General features: G+C 46.9%; 1 protein-coding gene across 1 annotated transcript in view; it reads left to right on the top strand.

Annotated features, from left to right (window-relative positions):
• The window catches only part of JPH3 (junctophilin 3), an 88295-nt gene extending 73032 nt beyond the window's left edge, over positions 1–15263 (top strand). Inside the window, exons 4-5 of the mRNA XM_083626258.1 lie at positions 3602–4509; positions 13627–15263. Coding sequence (XP_083482384.1) covers positions 3602–4509; positions 13627–13707 — 989 coding nt within the window. The 3' untranslated portion in view covers positions 13708–15263. The remainder of the gene's footprint in view (positions 1–3601; positions 4510–13626) is intronic.
• Positions 15264–19218: the final 3955 nt, after the last annotated feature.

The raw sequence follows: 19218 nt of genomic DNA, 5'->3' as shown, positions 1-19218 counted from the left end.
CACTCTGGGTGGTTCCCAAAAGAATATTAAAAACACGATAAAATATCAAACATTAAAAACTTCCCTAAACATGGCTGTCTTCATATGTCTTATAAAAGTCAGATAGTTGTTTATCTCCTTGACATCTGATGGGAGGGTGTTCCACAGGGCAGGTGCCACTACCAAGAAGGCCCTCTGCCTGGTTCCCTGTAACCTCACTTCTCGCAGTGAGGGAACCGCCAGAAGGCCCTCGGAGCTGGACCTCAGTATCCAGGCTGAACAATGGAGGTGGAGATGCTCCTTCAAGTATACTGGGATGAGACCGTCACATGGGCACCCTGGAGATTCTTCCTCTGTGCTCCCTACCACTACTGAGCCGTGGTAATGGAGGTTAATTAGGAAGGTGGGGGAGTCCGTTCAATAATTTGCAGCTGGCTCCTACAGGGGTTAAGCTTGCAAGCTGCATACATAGTATTCTTCATCATCATCATCATCATCACCACCATCATCATCTAAAGATGGTCTTTGCCACCTGGAGATTCAAACTCTCCCTTTGCAACCTGGAGGGGACCAGACAAAGTTGGAGACTTCAGGTCAGCCCTGGAGGTCTGGTCGCCCATCATGTGATTATTCATGTGATTAAAGGGAACCCTGACAGTTAAGTCCAGTCGTGAATGACTGTGGGGTTGCAGCACTCATTTCGCTTTACAGGCCGAGAGAGCCAACGTTTGCCTGCTTCCGCAGTTTTTGTGGGTCATGTGGGCAGCATGACTAAGCTGCTTCTGGCGGAACCAGAGTGGCATACGGAAATGCCATTTACCTTCCCGCTGAAGTGGTACCTATTTATCTACTTGCACTGCATGCTTTCGAACTGCTAGGTTGGCAGGAGCTGGGACCGAATAACTGGATGTGGAGGAGCCACCCCAGATTTTAATGCACAAGGGTTTAGCTTGGCTGCGTGTGTCTTTCTGTGTAGGGCAAAGGACAGGAGGGATGGGAGAAGAGCTATAAGTCTAAGATGCAGTCATTAAACAGCACATTAATTAATGTGTGTTCATGTCAAGGCACCCAGTTCCAGTGCTCTGCACCCTCATTAGAAGTCTTTTGCTAACATTTTTTTTAAAAAAAGAGATTTAAATTGGAGGTTACTCATCGCCCTTATATTAGGGTATTGAGAATTTGACAAGTGATGATTCACTTTGCTAGCTTCTTGTCCTTTTTCAGAGCTCATTCCCACTTCCCCCACCCCCTCTCAGCAGCAGTGACTTAGGAAGGCTACCCTGCCAGTCCTGTAAATTATCTGACCCATGGGGAAATCTCAGCTGATGGCTTCTGTTTCTCCTGCTTCTGCTTAGGGAACGGCCATAACTCAGTGTAGTAGAGCATATGCTTTGCATTCAAAAGATCTCCGGTTCAATCTCCAGACATCTCCAGGCAGAAAATACTGCCTGAAACCCTGGAGAGCTACTGCCAGTCAGTGCTGACAATATAGAGCTAGATAGACCAGTGATCTGATTCATGTTTATAGGTTCCTCCGGTGGGCAGAAAATCAGGGTTCCCCTCACTCCCTTTGCAAAAATGGCCTGCAGTCTTCCTCCCTCCCAAAAGTGAGTTCATGGAGGTTCCACCATTTAATCATCTCATTAAGAAAAATAATCAAAATCTGATGGCTGGCCTGTTCTGAGCCAGAGGGTTCAGACCCGGGGGATAACTGTTCTGTAGTTTATTTATCCATTTCCCGCTTTAGCACGTGTCTGTTCAAAGTGCTTCCTTGCGCTCTGCACAGGCACGCTTGCAATGATGAGGGGCTGTGGTGGGTGTTTCCATGGCTGCTCCTGTCCACCAGTGCCTCAAAGGACACTGAGTTTCTCGGATTTTAAAAGAAGTCTCAGTACCACAAATGCACACTGCAAATATGGTATGAATACTTACGGAATTCAATTCCACAAGATGTGATAACGGCTGACACTGAGCCCTGGCTTTTTCACCCATGGCCCTGAGAAGATGTTTATGTCGTCTTCCTCCATTTATTCCACAAGTCAGCTAGCAAATCCGGCAAGGGGAACAAGCCTGTCTTTGGAGGATAGGCCGTTCTGACATCAACATCCCCCCGGGGTTATCACTTCCACACAGAACTACAATCTGGGTATCAGAGATCTGAGCGCTTTAGCAGGCCTCTCTGAGCCCCAGAGGGCTCCTGCAACCCCGAGCTGTTTGCTATCTACCTCTCCAGTTGCCAGGGGACTTCTTCTCTTTAAACATAATCTCTCAAAAAGACTTTTTATCTAATACATTTTTTATCAGCTTCCAGACTAGGCTGCAGAATTCTGTTTGCAATGGAGTTTGTTTCTGATGCACTTAGGAGGGATTTTAATACACATCCCACTACTGCATGCATTTACAAAAAATGCAAACACGCCAAGCGGAGAGGATCTTGCTCAGGAAGAAATTGAGTAGATAAAAACTGGAGCCCTTCTTGCATTATCTGCCCCAAGCCCTTAGGCTGCAAACTTCAGCAAATCAATAACAAAATGGAAAGGAGCTACGTACGGTTATACCTGCACATATCCAATTGATATTAGTGGGCCTTATCTGAACACAAGATTAGAGGGGGAGAGAGGGAAATGAGGACTTAACTGGAAATGCCGGTGTTGGTGTTTCAAAATATGAGGAACTTTGTGTCAGTAAAGCCTTTGATTCTCACCTGGGAGTGATGCTGCACTGAGGTGATCTCACAGAATGTCCACAAACATTCCGAATGGTCAGGGAGCGAAGCTGTTAGAATGTTTGCTGACAGACGGAAAAGCTGAAGAAGTGGACTGAATTTTCCATGTGGATCTGTGCTAACAAGCCAGCTCTTTGGCAACAGGGTGCTAATATTGTTGACTACAGTAATTGCTTGCCTGCAGAACCTGCAGGAAAGGATAATAACCCCCATGGTAGCACTTGCACAAAATTCAGGTCTTGTTTGGTGTTGCTGAGGCTTGATTCATGTGTAAGTCTCCCTGCGATCCTCGGATGAAGGGCGGCATATAAATTTAATACACAAATTAAATAAATAAAATGTGCAAGCGGTCATATGGGTGGCCAATAGCAATTCAGTTTGACTTCCATATGGCTAGTAGCATTCGTTGCACTAGCAGTGTGCAATTAATGTGGCCATGCAGTTGGACTGGTTGGGTCTGAGCAAGACCCAAGAGAGGTGGCAAAGTCAGTGTGAAAGGCAAAGTATGAACTCTTGTGCAGTGTGAGGTATTTTCCAGCAATTCATTTCTGGGAATTTTGGGCCATATGTTTCTCCCTTTAATACCAGAGAGTGTGCCTAAGGCCCTTACAGAGCTGAGAGAGCCAGAGTGGCGTAGCGGTTAGAGTGTCAGACGAATGCCTCAGAGACCCGAGTTCAAATCCCTACTTCACCATGAAGCTCACTGGGTGATCTGGGCCAATTCCTGCCTCTTAGTGTAACTTACTTTGCAGGGTTGTTTTGAGGATAAAATGGGGAGAGGGAGGGCTATGTATGCCCCCTTGAGCTCCTTGGAGGAAACGTGGGATATAAATGTAATAACGAAACAAATAAGCAATGGCTGACTCTTGTGTGCACCTTTTCTCCGTCTCCTTCCAGGACTTGAGTGTCAGAGGCCAAAGAGGCAGAATTCAAGTGACGACATCGAGGTCCTTTCGACAGGGACGCCGCTCCAGCAAGAAAGCCCAGAGCTCTACAGGAAAGGAACGACGCCTTCGGACCTCACCCCCGACGACAGCCCCCTGCAGAGCTTTCCCGCCAGCCCCTCCTCCACCCCACCTCTGGGTCCCTCCTGTAGAAACAAGAGCACCCACTTCTCCAGGCAGGTGTGCATGGACGAAGAGAGGGGCGGGGAGATCCAAATGCTGCTGGAGGGACGTGGCAGGGACTATATGAGGCCCAACAGCTGGGGCGAAGACAAGGAGGGCCGGGCACATGGCGTGAGGGGCGGGGCCTTGCGCAGTGGCCAGCCGGGCTCCTCCGAAGACTACCGGGGCCGAAGCGGCGGGCACAAGCACGTGGCCTCCAACCACAAACAGCGGGAGAGGTGGACAGACCCCCCGGCCACGGTTTCATGGACTCACCACCGACCCCACCACCACGGCTCAGGGAGCAACAAGCTCCTGGAGCTGGACGAGGAGAAGCTGAGCAACTACGAGATGGAGATGAAGCCTCTCATGAGGATGGATTCTTATATGCAAGAAATACACTCCCAAAAAAGACATTATAGCAAAATGGGCCCCAGCAGGAGCCTCGCGGAGGACCACCACGGGGAAGACCGGGGCTTTGGAGTCCAAAGACTGAGGTCTAAGTCCCAAAACAAGGAGAACTTCAGGCCAGGGTCTTCTGCCGAGCCAACAGTGCAGAAACTAGAAAGTCTGAGGTTTGGGGACAAAGGGGAACCCCGGCTATTGAGGTGGGACTTAACCTGCTCCCCGCCACAGAAATCCTTACCTGTTGCACTAGAATCGGAGGAGGAGAATGGGGATGAGCTCAAATCCGGTGCGGTAAGTGGAATGTTTAAATAGATATGTATATTATGTAAGTGTGATCTCTTCAGTGGGGGAAATGGGCAACATGGTGGTGGTTGAGTGTATTTACCGGTACACCCCGCTTTCCCCCCAAACTGGGATTCAAGGTAGCTCACATTTTAACAACATTATTGCAGAATGCAAAGTAATAAAAACAAACTAGTTGAAAACTAGTTGAAAAAAATAGGGACACAGGTGGCGCTGTGGTCTAAACCACTGAGCCTCTTGGGCTTGCCGATCAGAAGGTCGGCGGTTTGAATCCCCACGACGGGGTGAGCTCCTGTTGCTCAGTCCCAGCTCCTGCCAACCTAGCAGTTCAAAAGCACGTCAAAGTGCAAGTAGATAAATAGGTATTGCTCCGGCGGGAAGGTAAACGGCGTTTCCGTGCACTGCTCTGGTTTCGCCAGAAGCGGCTTAGTCATGCTGGCCACATGACCCAGAAAAACTGTCTGTGGACAAATGCCGGCTCCCTCGGCCAGTAAAGTGAGATGAGCGTCGCAACCCCAGAGTCATTTGTGACTGGGGTCCTTTACCTTTACTTTTCATTGAAAACGGAATGGAACACATTTAGAACCAGCATTAAAATACCAGATGTCCTGAAAACAGCCCAGAAGTCAACATCTAGTCCACAGCTAGTTCCCAAAGGCCTGTCTAAATAGGAAGGTCTTTCCTTGTGGAAAGATAGCAAGGAGGGAGCCAATCTAACTGCTCTTGAGAAGGGATTCCACAATACGGAAGCAGCCACAGAAAGGCTCTCTCTCATGTCACCACCAACCATGTCTCCGATGTGGATGAGACTGAGAGAAGGTGCTCATATCTGCAGAACCTGCTTTCAACTCCCCTAGCCTTTTCAACTTCAGGCGTCTGGCTCAAGCTTCTTAATCCCTGATAACACCAAAGTTGCAGGTTCGATTTCCATATGGGAAAATTGCATATTCCTTTATTGCAGGGGGTTGGACTAGCTGATCCTCAGGGTCCCTTCCAGCTCTACACTTCTATGGTTCTGTGATCTCAGCACCTGGGCAGGTTCTGAAAGGGAGATACAATCTTTCAGGTAGCTTCGTCCCATGCGATATAGGGCTTAATTGGTGCTAACCAGCACTTTGAATAGTGCCTGGAAACGAACTGTAGCCAGTGAAGTTGTTATAACAGGGGGTAAAGCGATAGATTATGCATATTACAAGGGAACAACATGGTGGGTGATGTCTCTAGTTGTTTAGTGTAACAAGCAGAGGCTCACAAAAATTTGAGGACAGATTTGTTTCCCACACGTGTGCAGAGTACTCTGCCATTTACGCACCCAGAGTGTGTGTGTGCACGCACATACACACACATATTATCTGCACTTAAAAATATATATATTTCAAACTGAAGACCAGGACTGCATTTTTGAGGCTAGTAGAACGAATGGATGCTTCTGTCTTGTGCCAGGATAATTGTGACACACTGAATCAAAATTTCCCACTCAACTTTCCACCCACTGAGGTTGCTTCCAGATGGGTGGCTCCTAGGGCTACTTATTCTGTTAATAAGCTACGAGCAAATTGCAGCTGACTTCCCACACTATGGGGAGTATTGCGCTTCCTCTGTGTGAACATCTTGTTGCGTTCTGTCCGCTGTAGTGAGGTGTGATATGGCTGATATGGGTGGTGCTGGTTGCAGCTCAGCACACATTCCTTCTATCCTTTGGGGTGGGTGCTGCTTTATTATCCTGCATTTGGTTTAACCAATCTTTTAAAAGGCAAAAACACCGCTCTGCCTTTAAGGAAAAAAGGGATAGAGAGGTCTAGCACTATAGCACTGCAATGCTATGAAGCGCTAGCATTATGGTGTAATACACCCCCCCAAAGAAAAAAATCCCCTAAAGTTGCTAAAGTGATAAATAAGTTTTAGCAGTAATTAAAAGTTAAGTAAAACAAAAAATAGGCCATCACCACAAATATTATAACAAATGTGTACTGGGCTGATGCAGTCACTTTGCTTACACACCACTGCCTATGTCAGAACCCCACCAAAAAAATGGGACACTAGCCCTAAGGGTATCTGCACCTATGGAGGCTTACAATACTCTTTCATTTTTTTCTGAAAAGAAATCAAACTTTCTGCAGTCTACAGCCACATTTAAAGCACATTTAAAACACCCCCAAAATCCTGGGCGCTGTGGTTTGCTATGGCTGCTGGGAGTGATAGTTCTATGAAAGGTCAACTACTGTATCCAGGGGAGCAGTGGGGGATGTGTTTTTAATGCATGACGTGTGCACAGTCTGAGAAACTATGGTGGAATGCCAGGAAAAATACAGTTACAGATAGGTAGCCGTGTTGGTCTGCCATAGTCAAAACAAAAAAAAATTTTTCTTTCCAGTAGCACCTTAAAGACCAACTAAGTTAGTTCTTGGTATGAGCTTTCGTGTGCATGCACACTTCGTCAGATACACACTGTATCTGACGAAGTGTGCATGCACACGAAAGCTCATACCAAGAACTAACTTAGTTGGTCTTTAAGGTGCTACTGGAAAGAAAATTTTTTTTTGTTTTTTAGGAAAAATACAGAATGTCAATTATTGGACGATGGTGTTATGTGGATTGCCTTGTAAAACGAAGCTTGTCAACGAAGCTCAGCAACCCCACACTGAATATCTGGTATGGAAGACACCGCAGGCAGCTTGCAGCATAGATGTGCTGTTGTTCTGCAGTATTCAACAGTACTCCAAAGTAGGCTGTCTTTCAAAACAAACAGAACTCTTGATTAGATTACAGTGGTACCTCAGGTTACATACGCTTCAGGTTACATACGCTTCAGGTTACAGACTCTGCTAACCCAGAAATAGTACCTCGGGTTAAGAACTTTGCTTCAGGATGAGAATAGAAATCGCGAGGAGGCAGCAGCGGGAGGCCCCATTACCTCAGGTTAAGAACAGTTTCAGGTTAAGAATCGACCTCCAGATTGAATTAAGTTCTTAACCCGAGGTACCACTGTAATCTCTTTCTGTGTGTGCATGTGTTTTAAAAGGGAGGGGTGCTGTTACCACAAAGGAACACAGTTCTATTTTTGACCCATCCAGAATAACTCCAAGCAGATCTGAGGTCAGGTATGTGGGGCAGTGTGTTCTAAAAATAACCCACTGCCAGACAGCCCCATCATAAGCTGAATTCTGTCTCGTCACCAGTTTCCTTTGTGTACTGGGTTACTCCTCCTGACATGCATCCTTGAGTGGCAAATAGGCCTGATCTGTAATCTCATTTGCACTTCAATTCTGCAAGTGGTGCGAGAAGTTCTAGGAGTGGCATGGCAGGGTTGAGTTTCCTTGGAATGAGAGAACATTGGTGACTTCAGGCATACTCACAATGTTTGCTGTATTTGCAAATATGTGTGTACAAGCAAATCCTAAGTGCAGTTGAAAAGGCAGGTTCTACTAAGCACAATTTGGGCAACCCTCCAAACTGAAATCCCAGTTTCATCTAACTCCAGCTGGAAAAACTCAGCTCTCTTTCGCATCCAAAACCAGCCAAATTACCCCATATCTCTCTCTCTCTCTCTCTCACCCACCCACCCCTTTGTCTGTTAGCTGGAGGAATAGCACCTTCCCCACATCCTGGGGTAGGTGCAGGCAACAGGGCTTGTATTATTTCCAGGTCATCGCGCATGATGGCGGAGCATGCATACGCCCACCCTACCCCATTATGCCCCATAATACACCCATTATACACCCTACCCCATTATGCCCCATTACGTGCCCACCCATGTTACGCCCCATTCTGCCTCCATTTCCTGCCACTTCTGGGTCACCGCAATGCACGTGGTTGCGGTTGTGGTCTCATGTCAATTGGATGCACGTAAATTGGTTGTTGCCTGTTTACCATTTAGAAATACATTCCCCTCAGTGATCAGGAGACAATCTCCTAACCTTTAGCTCCCATGGATGTGGCCTTAACTGAGCCTTCTGGCCTATTAAAAAGCACTTTGCCTAACAATGGAATGGTCAGCCAGCATCCTTAAGAATGGATGGTGCTTCTTGTAGCTACTTCATCAGGAGAGCCTGCTGGATCAGGCCAAGGCATCCTGTTTTTCTGTTCAGCATCCTGTTTTCACAATGGGTTTCCCACTGGCATCTGGTTGGCCACTGCTCCCTCCCATGGTCTCCAGCAACTGGTGTTTAGAACCATTGCTGCCTCCAGCTCTGGAGGCAGAGCATAATCATCATGACCAGCAGCCGCTGCTACCCTTCTCCTCCGTGAATTTGTCCAATCCTCTTTTAAATCCATCTCAGTTGGTGGCTACTGCTGCCTCCTACAAGAGGCCCCGGGGGTGCAAAACCTCTCAGAGAAAGACAGGGAGAGCTGGCGATTGCCAAGGGTGCAAGGGATGTGAGGGTGACAATACATCTCCTTGCCAGGAGTGCAAGTGAGCCTAAATATGCCTCTGGGAGTGAGTTCTGTAGTTTATGTGCTGTGAGGCAGCGGTGTATGAAGTGAAGAAACTTTGTGTGTGGCCAGTGATTGTGGCTTGAGAGGCAGGTGCTGGCACAGAGAGCCACCTGACCCGTGTAATGTCTGTATTTTATATGTTCCTAGAATAGCTTGGAAAGCAGCCAGAGGGAGGCAAGGGTTTTGCTACTCAGGGAATGACCTTGTTCAGGACCATGATAGGACCTGAGCTCTTCTTCCTTTTCGGTCCAAAGTTCTTCCTATCACTTATAACAGGTGAGGGATGACAGTCTGCTTCTGGAATAAGGAGTGGGGAGGGGGAAGATAAATTGATGCTCCCAGACTCTTGTCAGTGAACAAACTGAAGACCAGACACAACACTGATTTCCATCTAATCATTGCCAGGCAGCCTCCTCTTTTATAAAACTACATATATAAAACTGCCTGCAGCAGCTGGAATAATGTTACTCCTTAGCAGTGTCCTTGTCAAAACTCTTTTAATCTGAGAAGGCTTTTGATATAGTTGAAGCGTTTGCCCTCATTTACCTTGTGCCTGTCACCACCAACAATTAGCTTTACATTTCCCCAAGTAAATTTTTAATAAACTCAAAACTCTTGAGCATTTCTGAAGGCAACTGAACAGGGTTATTCTGTGCAAATGAAGCTGGCCTTGGAAATTCTGGGAATAATATGAACATTCCTTTCCTCAGATCCCAAGTCTGAGTGGGAGATAATTTGGCTCACTCAAGGAGTGGGAAGCAGTTTCCATTCCCTCCCAATTTCTAGGGTTTTGTTTTTGCTTGCTTGCTTTTACATTTAGATACTATAAATCTGTATCTCGCTGAGGCCGTTCACAGATTGGCCTTCTAAGTACAATACTGCTTCAAAAATTCACTACGAATAAAAACACTAAAAGCCCAGTTGCAAACTCAAGAACATTGATAGTCCTGTTAAGCACATTGGTTGACCACTGCATGTCATACCAGACAGAGGGCCTAACCTATCTGCACTACAAAAATACCAGTTTTTCACCATGAATGCCTTCCCTCATAGAAGCCAGAGTACTGTAGGTTCATTGAACTTTAGTTCCCAGGATCCTCTGGGTTGAAAGAATGTTAAACTGGCTTAGTCTGTAGTGCAGATTCACTAAAAAAAACAAGTGGTGGGCCTTGTCACGAGGCTCCTTTTCTGGGATAACTCACCTTTGGTGCTAGTACTAGCTGTGTAAATCTATAATTTTTAGTAATAAGAATTATGTTATGTTCTATAGCATGGTGCTGTTTTGAGAAATGTGTCAGCCTTACACCAAGGAACATCAGCTCTGTATGATTGCCTTTTCAAAACATAAGCTAGAAATGTTTGAAAGGAAGAGTAGGGAGGGAGGGATGGAGAGGAAGTGTCAACACAGCATCTCCCAATGGGATTTTCTTTTCCTGCACAGTTTTCAGTTTATTTTGTCCTGGTTTGACTTTCTCAGCCCTCCCCCATTATTCTTAAGTATGGACACTGTTGTTGGGAGGTGGGGTGTTTTAGAAAGGGGAAGGTACCCAAAATATCAAATACGACAACTTGACCTTTGACATTATTGCCTTTCCATTCTGCTGACAAGTTGTGAGTTTTAAAAAGTTGTCCGCAGAGTGAAATATCAAAAGTGGCATTTGAAAATGCTCAAAAGCCAAACAAGTCAACTCTGGGTTCTGAACGTGTTTTTGCTGCCATTCAGGTGAGCTGTACGAAATGTCACTTGAGTTATTGTGGGTGGAAGGGGCCTCTTGCCAGCCTGGGGGCAGGAGAGGGCTTTCCCTGGGATGGGGCACTTCCCTCCCCCTGCAGCACAGGGAGGGCAGGTGCAGGGGTTGGGGGTGCGGTGCCAAGAGCCGCCCAATGAGAAACCCAGACATAAAAGTTCAACTGCTGGGCTTACTGGCAGAGCTCAAGAAAAAAGCCTCAGGGGCGGAGGGAGCGAAGGCGGAGGCAATCGCAAAGCTTTTTATCAGATTAGTTATGAATATTAGGCAGCCTTCCAGACCCTGGCCAAAGCCGCCGCCTGGTGCCTTTCCAAGGGCTGAGCCATTTCCTTTTGGAGCAGTGGCTGCATTTCTCCTGGGGGAGCTGGAGAGGCAGAGGAGCAGCTAGCGGGAAAGAGAACGACAGGCTGCCATCGGCTGAAACAAGGGGCTCATCCGCTTGTGCCTCCTCACTAGGCACTACCGCCTATTCAGAGTAACACCACTGTTTTGGTGCTAGGGTTTGCTGTGTAAATCTTTATTTCATATACAGAGGGCCACATCCGCTTTTGAGGACCAGGGCCAGAGGGGCGAGAAAGTGGAGCAATTTGTGCAACTCCTACTTTATATTTTTATTCATTTATTAAATTTGTTAGTTGCTTTGTCTTGTCAAAGGCAACCCAAATGAACTTACAACCTGTAAAGCAAGCTCCATTCCAGGCATGCAAAACAAACAAACAAACAAACAAATAAACACATTAGAGGTTTCCAAACATGCATGCAGGCTCCTCCATCCAGGCAAGCAAGAGGCATTATCCCCATTCAAGGCTATATTCCAGCCTGGTAAAAGCACTGAAGGAGGGTGCAGAGCAGCAATGGACAGAGGTGTGACCGGAGAAGGGTGTCACCTGGGAAGAGTCCTGAGGGCCAGCATTTGACCACTAGGCTTGAAACTCCCCACCCATCACACCCTCTTATAACAACCCAGTCATATTGCTGAAGGCTCCAATCTTTCCCTACAACCCTTCCTTTGGTAATAGCCTTCCTACCCTGCACTGTTTCAGAAAGCAAGACAGTGTTTGCCTCATAATCTGATGGCAGCCATTCAAAATAAGCTTCCCTGAAGCAGAAGTGTGTGCATGCAAGTGCTTTTACATACAATGCAGATTATAGAGACAGGACACCTCCAACCTTCCGTTCCCACCCTCAGGTGGAGATTTTAACTTCTAGAAATCCTGGAGCGGAAGTTCAACCATGAAGCATGACTGGCCCTAGCAAAATTTCATAGGCAGCATTTTAACAAGTCATTGCCCAAAGGCAAAAATCAGCACCATGGAGAGAGACCAGGAAATAAAGTCTGTCCCAGCTAAACAGAGAGAGTTGGCATACATGATTTGTTTGCTGCAAAGCTGTGATGGTTTGATCCACATCTCGTTCAAGGCTCCCCTTTTAGAATTCACTCACTTTTGGTAACTGTCCTGGATTTCAAGACACTAGGATTAGATTAAATTCAAGTGCTTCTGATTTACTGGCTTGCACTAGAGTGGCCTTGAAAGGGATTTGTTTCTAAACCTTCCAAAAGCAAGTACCTGTCTGCTAGGTATATGGGAGGCAGGTGGGAGGGGTGTGAAGAGGAAGAGGTGGGTCATGTGGAACCTCTCCCTTTGATTGGCTAGCTTTCTTTCACCTTGTTGCTATGCAACAGCAAAGGCCTTTTCTATCCATTGAAGAGAGAGCCCTTTGCCTGTGACAGGACTGGTTGTCTCTCTCTTCCTTGCCAAGAGACGCAATGAAACCTCCTCTCGGTGCTGGAGGAGCAGCTTATCTCCCCACTCCTGTCAACAAAGAGTTTTTTGAATACCTCTGCATAGCAAGGCAAAGACTTTTTAATGTCTTTTGTATCCTTAGATGCACAAGCACCCAACTGCACCCAGAATAGGTGTCCTTTGTGTTTGCTATTGAAAACAAACGAGACATTATAAATAATCCTGCAATTTTAGAAGTTGTCAGATCTTGGTCCATGGACTGCTTCCATCTGGTCCACAATTGAAGCCAATTAAACCCAGCAATTAAAGTTTCACTTGGTGAGTCCATCTCTAGGTCTGGGATAGGGCACTTGTGGCCTCCAAGTATTGCTGGACTCCATCTCCCATCATTCCTGGCCATTAGCCATCTTGGCTGCTGAGAGTGGAGTCCAACTACTTGTGGAAGGCCTCAGGTTTTCCATTACTCCAGAGGCCCCAAAACCCTTGCTCCACGTGGAAATGGTGACATTTAAGTGCCCCGGATGTCACACACACAAGGTCCCTACCTATGCAGCGCTTTGTGGCACATGGGCTAATGAGCATTTACAAATGGCTCCCTCCACATGGAGGGGTACCATGGACAGGAATTGGAAGACACTGAAACCTGCATTTTAGCCTATACTACACCACAGGGTTGGTGTGGGGCAAAAATGCTCTTGAGAATGAGGAGGAAGAAAACCTCCATCTGGAAAATGTGTGTCTCCTCCTCCCCTTGAAGCAAGAGGGGGAACTCTGGTAGGCGACAGTCTGAGAGGTTTATGAGAAGGCGGCAGTACAGGCTGAACTCAGCGCAGACTGGCTCCAGTCTCACAACAGTCTGAAAAGCCAAGGGTTTGATGGAATATTAAGATCGGATCAGTGCCAACTTCAGTCTGTGTTGTTGACAGCCATGCGACGGGTTCAGCTTCTGGCAGCCCAGCTGAAGGTCAGGAGAAGCAGGTGAAAAGGAAAAGCTGCCACAGTGTGTGGACAGGTTAACCTTTGGAGCCACCCACTGTCGTGAAGCAAAGTTTATGTTGCCAGTTCCTGCACGTCAGACCAGTCGGCTTCCCTTGCCGCAGTCCCCAAACTGGTCATGCAAGTGTGGCTCTTTGGTGCTGTTAAATAATTCCTTTCTTCTTTTTCTTTTCCCACAGGGCTCAGCTCCAATCCTGGTAGTCATGGTGATCTTGTTAAACATTGGAGTCGCCATTTTGTTTATTAACTTTTTCATCTAACTCGAGACTGTCTTGTTTGCAAAAATTAACAGATTAATAATAATAAAAAGGTGTACGAATGGGGGATGATGAAGCGAATAACAAAAACAAAAAACCATGGGAAAGATGGCATCTTTTTGAACTGTCCTGCGACAACTTCCAAGTCTTTTCACAGATGAACAACAAGATTGAGTATCACTCACAGTTTGCCTTTTTTTCCTGGGTAATGTTTTTTGGATTTTAGCCAAAATTCTTTGCTTGTATAACACGTATGCTGTGTGGCATGGCAGAATGGTACCAGCACTCCACTCCTCCCCAGCGCTAGGCAGGATGGGGGCTCCTCAGTGTAATTACTCAGCAAATCTTCATGGATGGTGGGAAAGGCGTTCATGTCAGCTGCATGACTCTGGGAGGGAGGGTCCTCTCGCTGCTGGATCATAGGGGAAATCCAGAGCTGTGTCCTGGGATAGCCGCGTTGTGTGAAATGGCTGGCCCAGGTCAGCATGGTTATCAAATTATGTGCCCGTCACCCAATAAAAGTCTAAACTCCGGGATCTGCATGTATTGGGAAGTTGAGAGGAAACACCTAAGTAGTTTTTGCCACTTAGCAAAAAGTTATTAATCAATCTTTTTTCCACTTTGTTCAGAAAAGGGAAATCTGAACTGAATGATGCCTGCTTAAGACAGGAACAAATTCCATCCTAATAAAAGTATTTAATATGTTAAAAAGGCAATAGGTCTTAAGCTCTAGAGGCCCCTAAATTCCAAAACGCTCCTCTGAGGATCCCACCCAAAATCATTATTAAGAACTTAAGAAGTCACAAGACCAAATTTATAAAAGTTGCACATAGACACATGGAACTGAAAAGATGTCTTGGCTCAGGTAAAATCCTGTACCTATAATTTAGGAAAATTACCAGTCTCACCCAGTGCTTCAGAAACTTCTCAGTCACAAACGTCGTTTCTGGCATGTGTTAAAACTTGACCCAGAAAGATATTTAAGATGACCAAAGTTCTCCTAGGGTTTGTTTTTTTTGTCCAGCTATCCGCTGGAACCCCAGTCTTCACTGGGTCCAGCCTGCTAGAGACCACTCTCCTGCTGTGCTGGAATGCAGTGGTGTTAAAGGAGAAACTCTCTTGCTTTCCGTCTTCCATCATGAATCACAGCCGCACCTGGCTGTTGGCCTCAACTGTTCCCACAAGGTGCGCTTGTCAGGAGGTTTGCTTGAGGACCCTTCCCTGGCAGGTGTGCAGATGTGGCCGAGGGGGGAGAGCAGCTCCTCCCTGCTGCTGGCGAGGAATGGGGTGTGCTGGGGGGTTCCTGTTCCATCTTGCCATGGGCCATTTCCAGATGTCATGCTTGGCCTCTGAGCATGTAATATTTTTGCACTTTGTCCGCAGGATGTATATTCCGGCTTCCGACATATCCCTGTACAAAAAAACAAAAACAAAAAAAACATCATTGACAACAGCAGCCTCCGAGTACGTAAATGCTCTTTTTATATTTTGTTTGTTTGTTTTTTCCTCCTCTATGTATCACTTAATTTTGGTATGGTTCAAAACATCTTTGTAAGATGCCTGCCTTGTTCTTCTTTCTTCACTTCCTTGTTTGGTTTGGTTTCTTTTTTCATTTTACTTCCCCCTGGTAACTCCTTGGAAATATGCATTGTTCATTAAAGATGCAGTACCCCTGATCAGGCCACCATCATCCCAAAGAGAGCCTGGTGTTAGCTCAGCCCTGCCTCATATGGAAGAAAACAGCCCCTGGCTGGTGGGGAGGGAAGGCAACCTGGAAAACATCCCTTTCTTCCTGCCAATCAACCTGGACCCGCTGATCCGTTTGACCAGGTTTCACATGTGATGACTTGACTGCCCCTCTCGTCCACTTTGTAGTGATTGGGACCCATTTCTACACTTGGTGTCCTTTAGCCTGAATGCAGGTTTAAGGTGCATCCTGCTTATTTCTGTAGCTGGTGCAAAACCTGCAAGCTACATGGCGCCATTTCCCTTCCACGTGAGGAGATGTACGGAAACCATAAGTACCTGCACAGGAACCTGCCTACCTGGGAGAGGGTAGGGTGGACATGGCAATGCCCCACATGCCAGTGGGGCATCTTTTCTCTGGGGTTCCACCTTCTGCTTCCAGCTGCAGGGCAGAAGACAACCTAGGACCACTCCTTGGGCCCCACTTTGGCTCAAAGGGCAGGGTTGGCAACTTAGGGGGTGAAGGGGCAGGTGATTGAGGGACGCATTTGCCTGGGGACAGCACTCCAGTCTTCTGGATCCCTCAGCTTCCCACTTCTTCCGTTTTAGCAGTCCCTCTGCAACCTTTTGAGCAGGCCTCTTTCCTACACTGCGTTGGATTGCTACATTTTTAACTGGAAACAAAACTGAAAGATTAGAGCTTCCCCCACCCTCCCAACACAATTCACCTCCTCCATGTCCATCAGCCATTACTGGCCAACTTTTGCAGTTGGGTGATACAAGTGGAGGGGACAGCAGCTCCTCTGTTTCTTCTTCAGACGGTTTCACTTACTCTGCTCCCCAAAAATAAAAAATAAAAGTTTATGTGCCTATGGTTTCACTCCCACCCTTTTAATTTGAACCACATAAGGGTTGAAAGCCATTTGTGCTTTGGCATTCAACAAAGAAAAGGAACTAAGCTCTAGAGAACTTTTTCTGTGTTTTAAGAGCCCCAGCCTGGCCCTTTTGGCTCCCTTTCTCCAGGAGAGCTAAAGCACAAGCCCAGGTTCCATAAAGGCCTATCCAAACTTCCTACTGTCCCACTGCTTTCTCCCAGGGAAAACCACTCTTTAGCACTCAGTCAGAGCACACGGTAATTCAGGTTTTCTCCAGATTGGCGTTTGCTCCAATTTAGCACTAAGGAGTGTGTTTAAAACCACTTGGACCAGAACTTTCTAGACACAGGACAAGCGGAAGTGTGGACGAGCCCTAAGCCACACCATGGCTTGATGCCGAGCAGCAAAATTATGGCCCTCTCCTTTTCAGGAGCCTACATGTTTGCACCCGGACATGCTTTGGCTTAGCATTACAAGTGAAGTTATTAATGTCAGGCAGCTTTGCAGACTAAAGCCCACTTTGTCACAAGCATGAAGTTGGCAGGTGCATAGAAAGTCACAAACACACACGTGTATATATACTGGCAAACATATGGACCACACTCCCCCCCCCCTTTGATAAGCCAACACTTCATAGAGCGGATAGAGGAGATTCAAATTCTCATGATACCATGAAATGGTTGCTTTAAGGTGCCACAGGACTGTTTGGTGTTCCAGGGCAGCCTTTGGCAAACTGGTGCCCTTCAGATGTTGTTGGGCAGCAACTCCCATCAGCCACAGCCAGAATGGCCAATGGAGAGGGATGATGGGCATTGTAGTCCAACAGCATCGGGTTGTTGAAGGCTGTTCTAGGGTTTGGGTCAATGCCTCATTGGTGCCTCATTATTCTTCCAACCTGAGGAATATGTGAGTTGGCCCAGTTCTAGCTTGGGGAAACAAAATAGGACATTGTATCTAGTGGTTAATTACACCTAGGAAGCCACACACCATGTCTTTAAACTCCTGAACTGTTTCACACATGCAGTGTTAACTCCTGGTGACAGGCTCTGGTGTCTGCCTCCTGCAGTCACCTCTGCTTTCCAAGAGTGCCTGTTCACACATGCACTTTCTGACCATCAAGCAAGGATGGAGCAGCTGTTCAAACTGCCGTTATTCCGTGAGGAGGGGGGACCACCCAAAATGTCTTCAAGAGGAGATGACAGGGGTGCGATTATCCAGATATTTCCCTTTGCATGTCAACGGGGGACTAATACAGCTTAAGAGGCAGAGGGGCTGGAAGATTTCAAAAGACTCCTTCGAAGGTGGTTCCTGAGCAACATGATCAAAAATAACAAGTGTTTGATTCTTCACAGTGGGTTGAGCCATTTATCATCGCCTCTGCCCTGCTCTGTCTCAGGCAGCCAAAAATAGTCCTACAACATTCATCCAGAGATGCAAGCACGTAATTGGCTTCTCATGCCCAAACTGTGCATTCTTTGTTCTCCCATCTTGAATAACACAATCCCCACCACCACCATAGATGCCCTGAATCTGCACAATTCCTTCCCGTTTTCCGTTTCAGATTCACACGTAGACGTATGTGGGGTACAGCTGTAGTGTGCACAGAAAGGCTAGTAATCCAGTTGGTTTACAAAAGGCCAATCCTGCAGCTTTTGAGAGCTAACCCCAGTGAAACACCTTTTTCTACTAGCATTTCATATAGAATCATAGAACTGTTGAGTTGGAAGGGACCCAAGGGGACATCTAGTCCAACCCCCTGCAATGCAGGAATCTCAACTAAAACATCCAGGAAAGATGATCAACCTCTGCTTATAAACTTCCAAGCAGAGTTCATACCTCCTGGGTCCATTCCACTGCCAGGCAGCTCTTGCAGTCAGAAAGCTCCTCCTGATGTTTAGTCAGAATCTCCTTTCTTGTTATTTGAATCCATTGGTTTGGGTTCTGCCCTCCATGGCAGGAGAAAACAAGCTTGCTCCATCTCATCTTCCATGTGACAGCTCTTAAGACGTTGGAAGATGGCTATCCTATCTCCTCTCGGTCTCCTCTTTTGCAGGCTAAACATACCCGGTTTCCTCAACCATTCCTCATAAGGCTTGGTTTCCAGACCTTGATCATTTTGGTTGCCCTCCTCTGCACATATTCCAGCTTGTCAACATCCTTCTTAAATTGTGGTGTACATAATGGATTGTACCTAAAAACATACACACACCTGTGAGGCTAATGTCACCATACAGTTAAAGCACATGGCTTCCCCCAAAAGAATCCTGGGAACCGTTGTTTGGATGTGACCTACGAGGGTGGAACACCTACCCTGCAAGCAGGACCCCAGCTTCAATCCCTGTCCTTATAAGATACCATGAGCCATGTCTGAAGGGTACAGGCCAGTGTTGTGAACGGCCAGAGGTGACAAAGAGGGCAGAGCAACAGAAAGGAGGTAGGGCCTAGAGGAAGACGGAAAGGCCAGATAGGGACCCCAGCAGGGCCACCTGCAGCTCCTGGCCCAAGGCTCCTTTACCCAAAGTTAAAAGGCTCTCAAGGCACCAGAACTGGGGGAGGGTGGGAATAAAAGCTCCCCCAAAGACCTCCTAGAGCACCAAGATGGAGGAAGCATTGCTATGCGAGGTGGACTTCAGGGGAAAAGCTGTAGCTCAGTGGCAGAGCATCTGCTTTGCATACAGGTGGTCCCAGGACCCACCCCAATGGCATCTCCAGGTTGGGCTCCCTGCCTGAAACCCTGAGGGGGTCAGGGCCCCATCAATGCCCATCCGTGTCGTCCCCCCCACAAAAAGCAATGAAATCCTTCCTCATTCTTTTTTGAGCACAGAGCACTTTTCTTGAACTTCTTTTAAGGGACTGCAGAAAAGCAATGTTGTGCAGAGCATTAAACCATTAGCCGCTGGAGATAATTTTCCCCTCCTGCAGGGCAGGTCCCTTGCGACAATAACCATCTTCA

The sequence above is a fragment of the Podarcis filfolensis genome (assembly GCF_964270895.1).
Source record: "Podarcis filfolensis genome assembly, chromosome: 8".
In the NCBI taxonomy this organism is placed as follows: domain Eukaryota; kingdom Metazoa; phylum Chordata; class Lepidosauria; order Squamata; family Lacertidae; genus Podarcis; species Podarcis filfolensis.
Note: the sequence above shows the minus strand (reverse complement) of the source record. Positions and strands in the feature narration are given on the sequence as shown.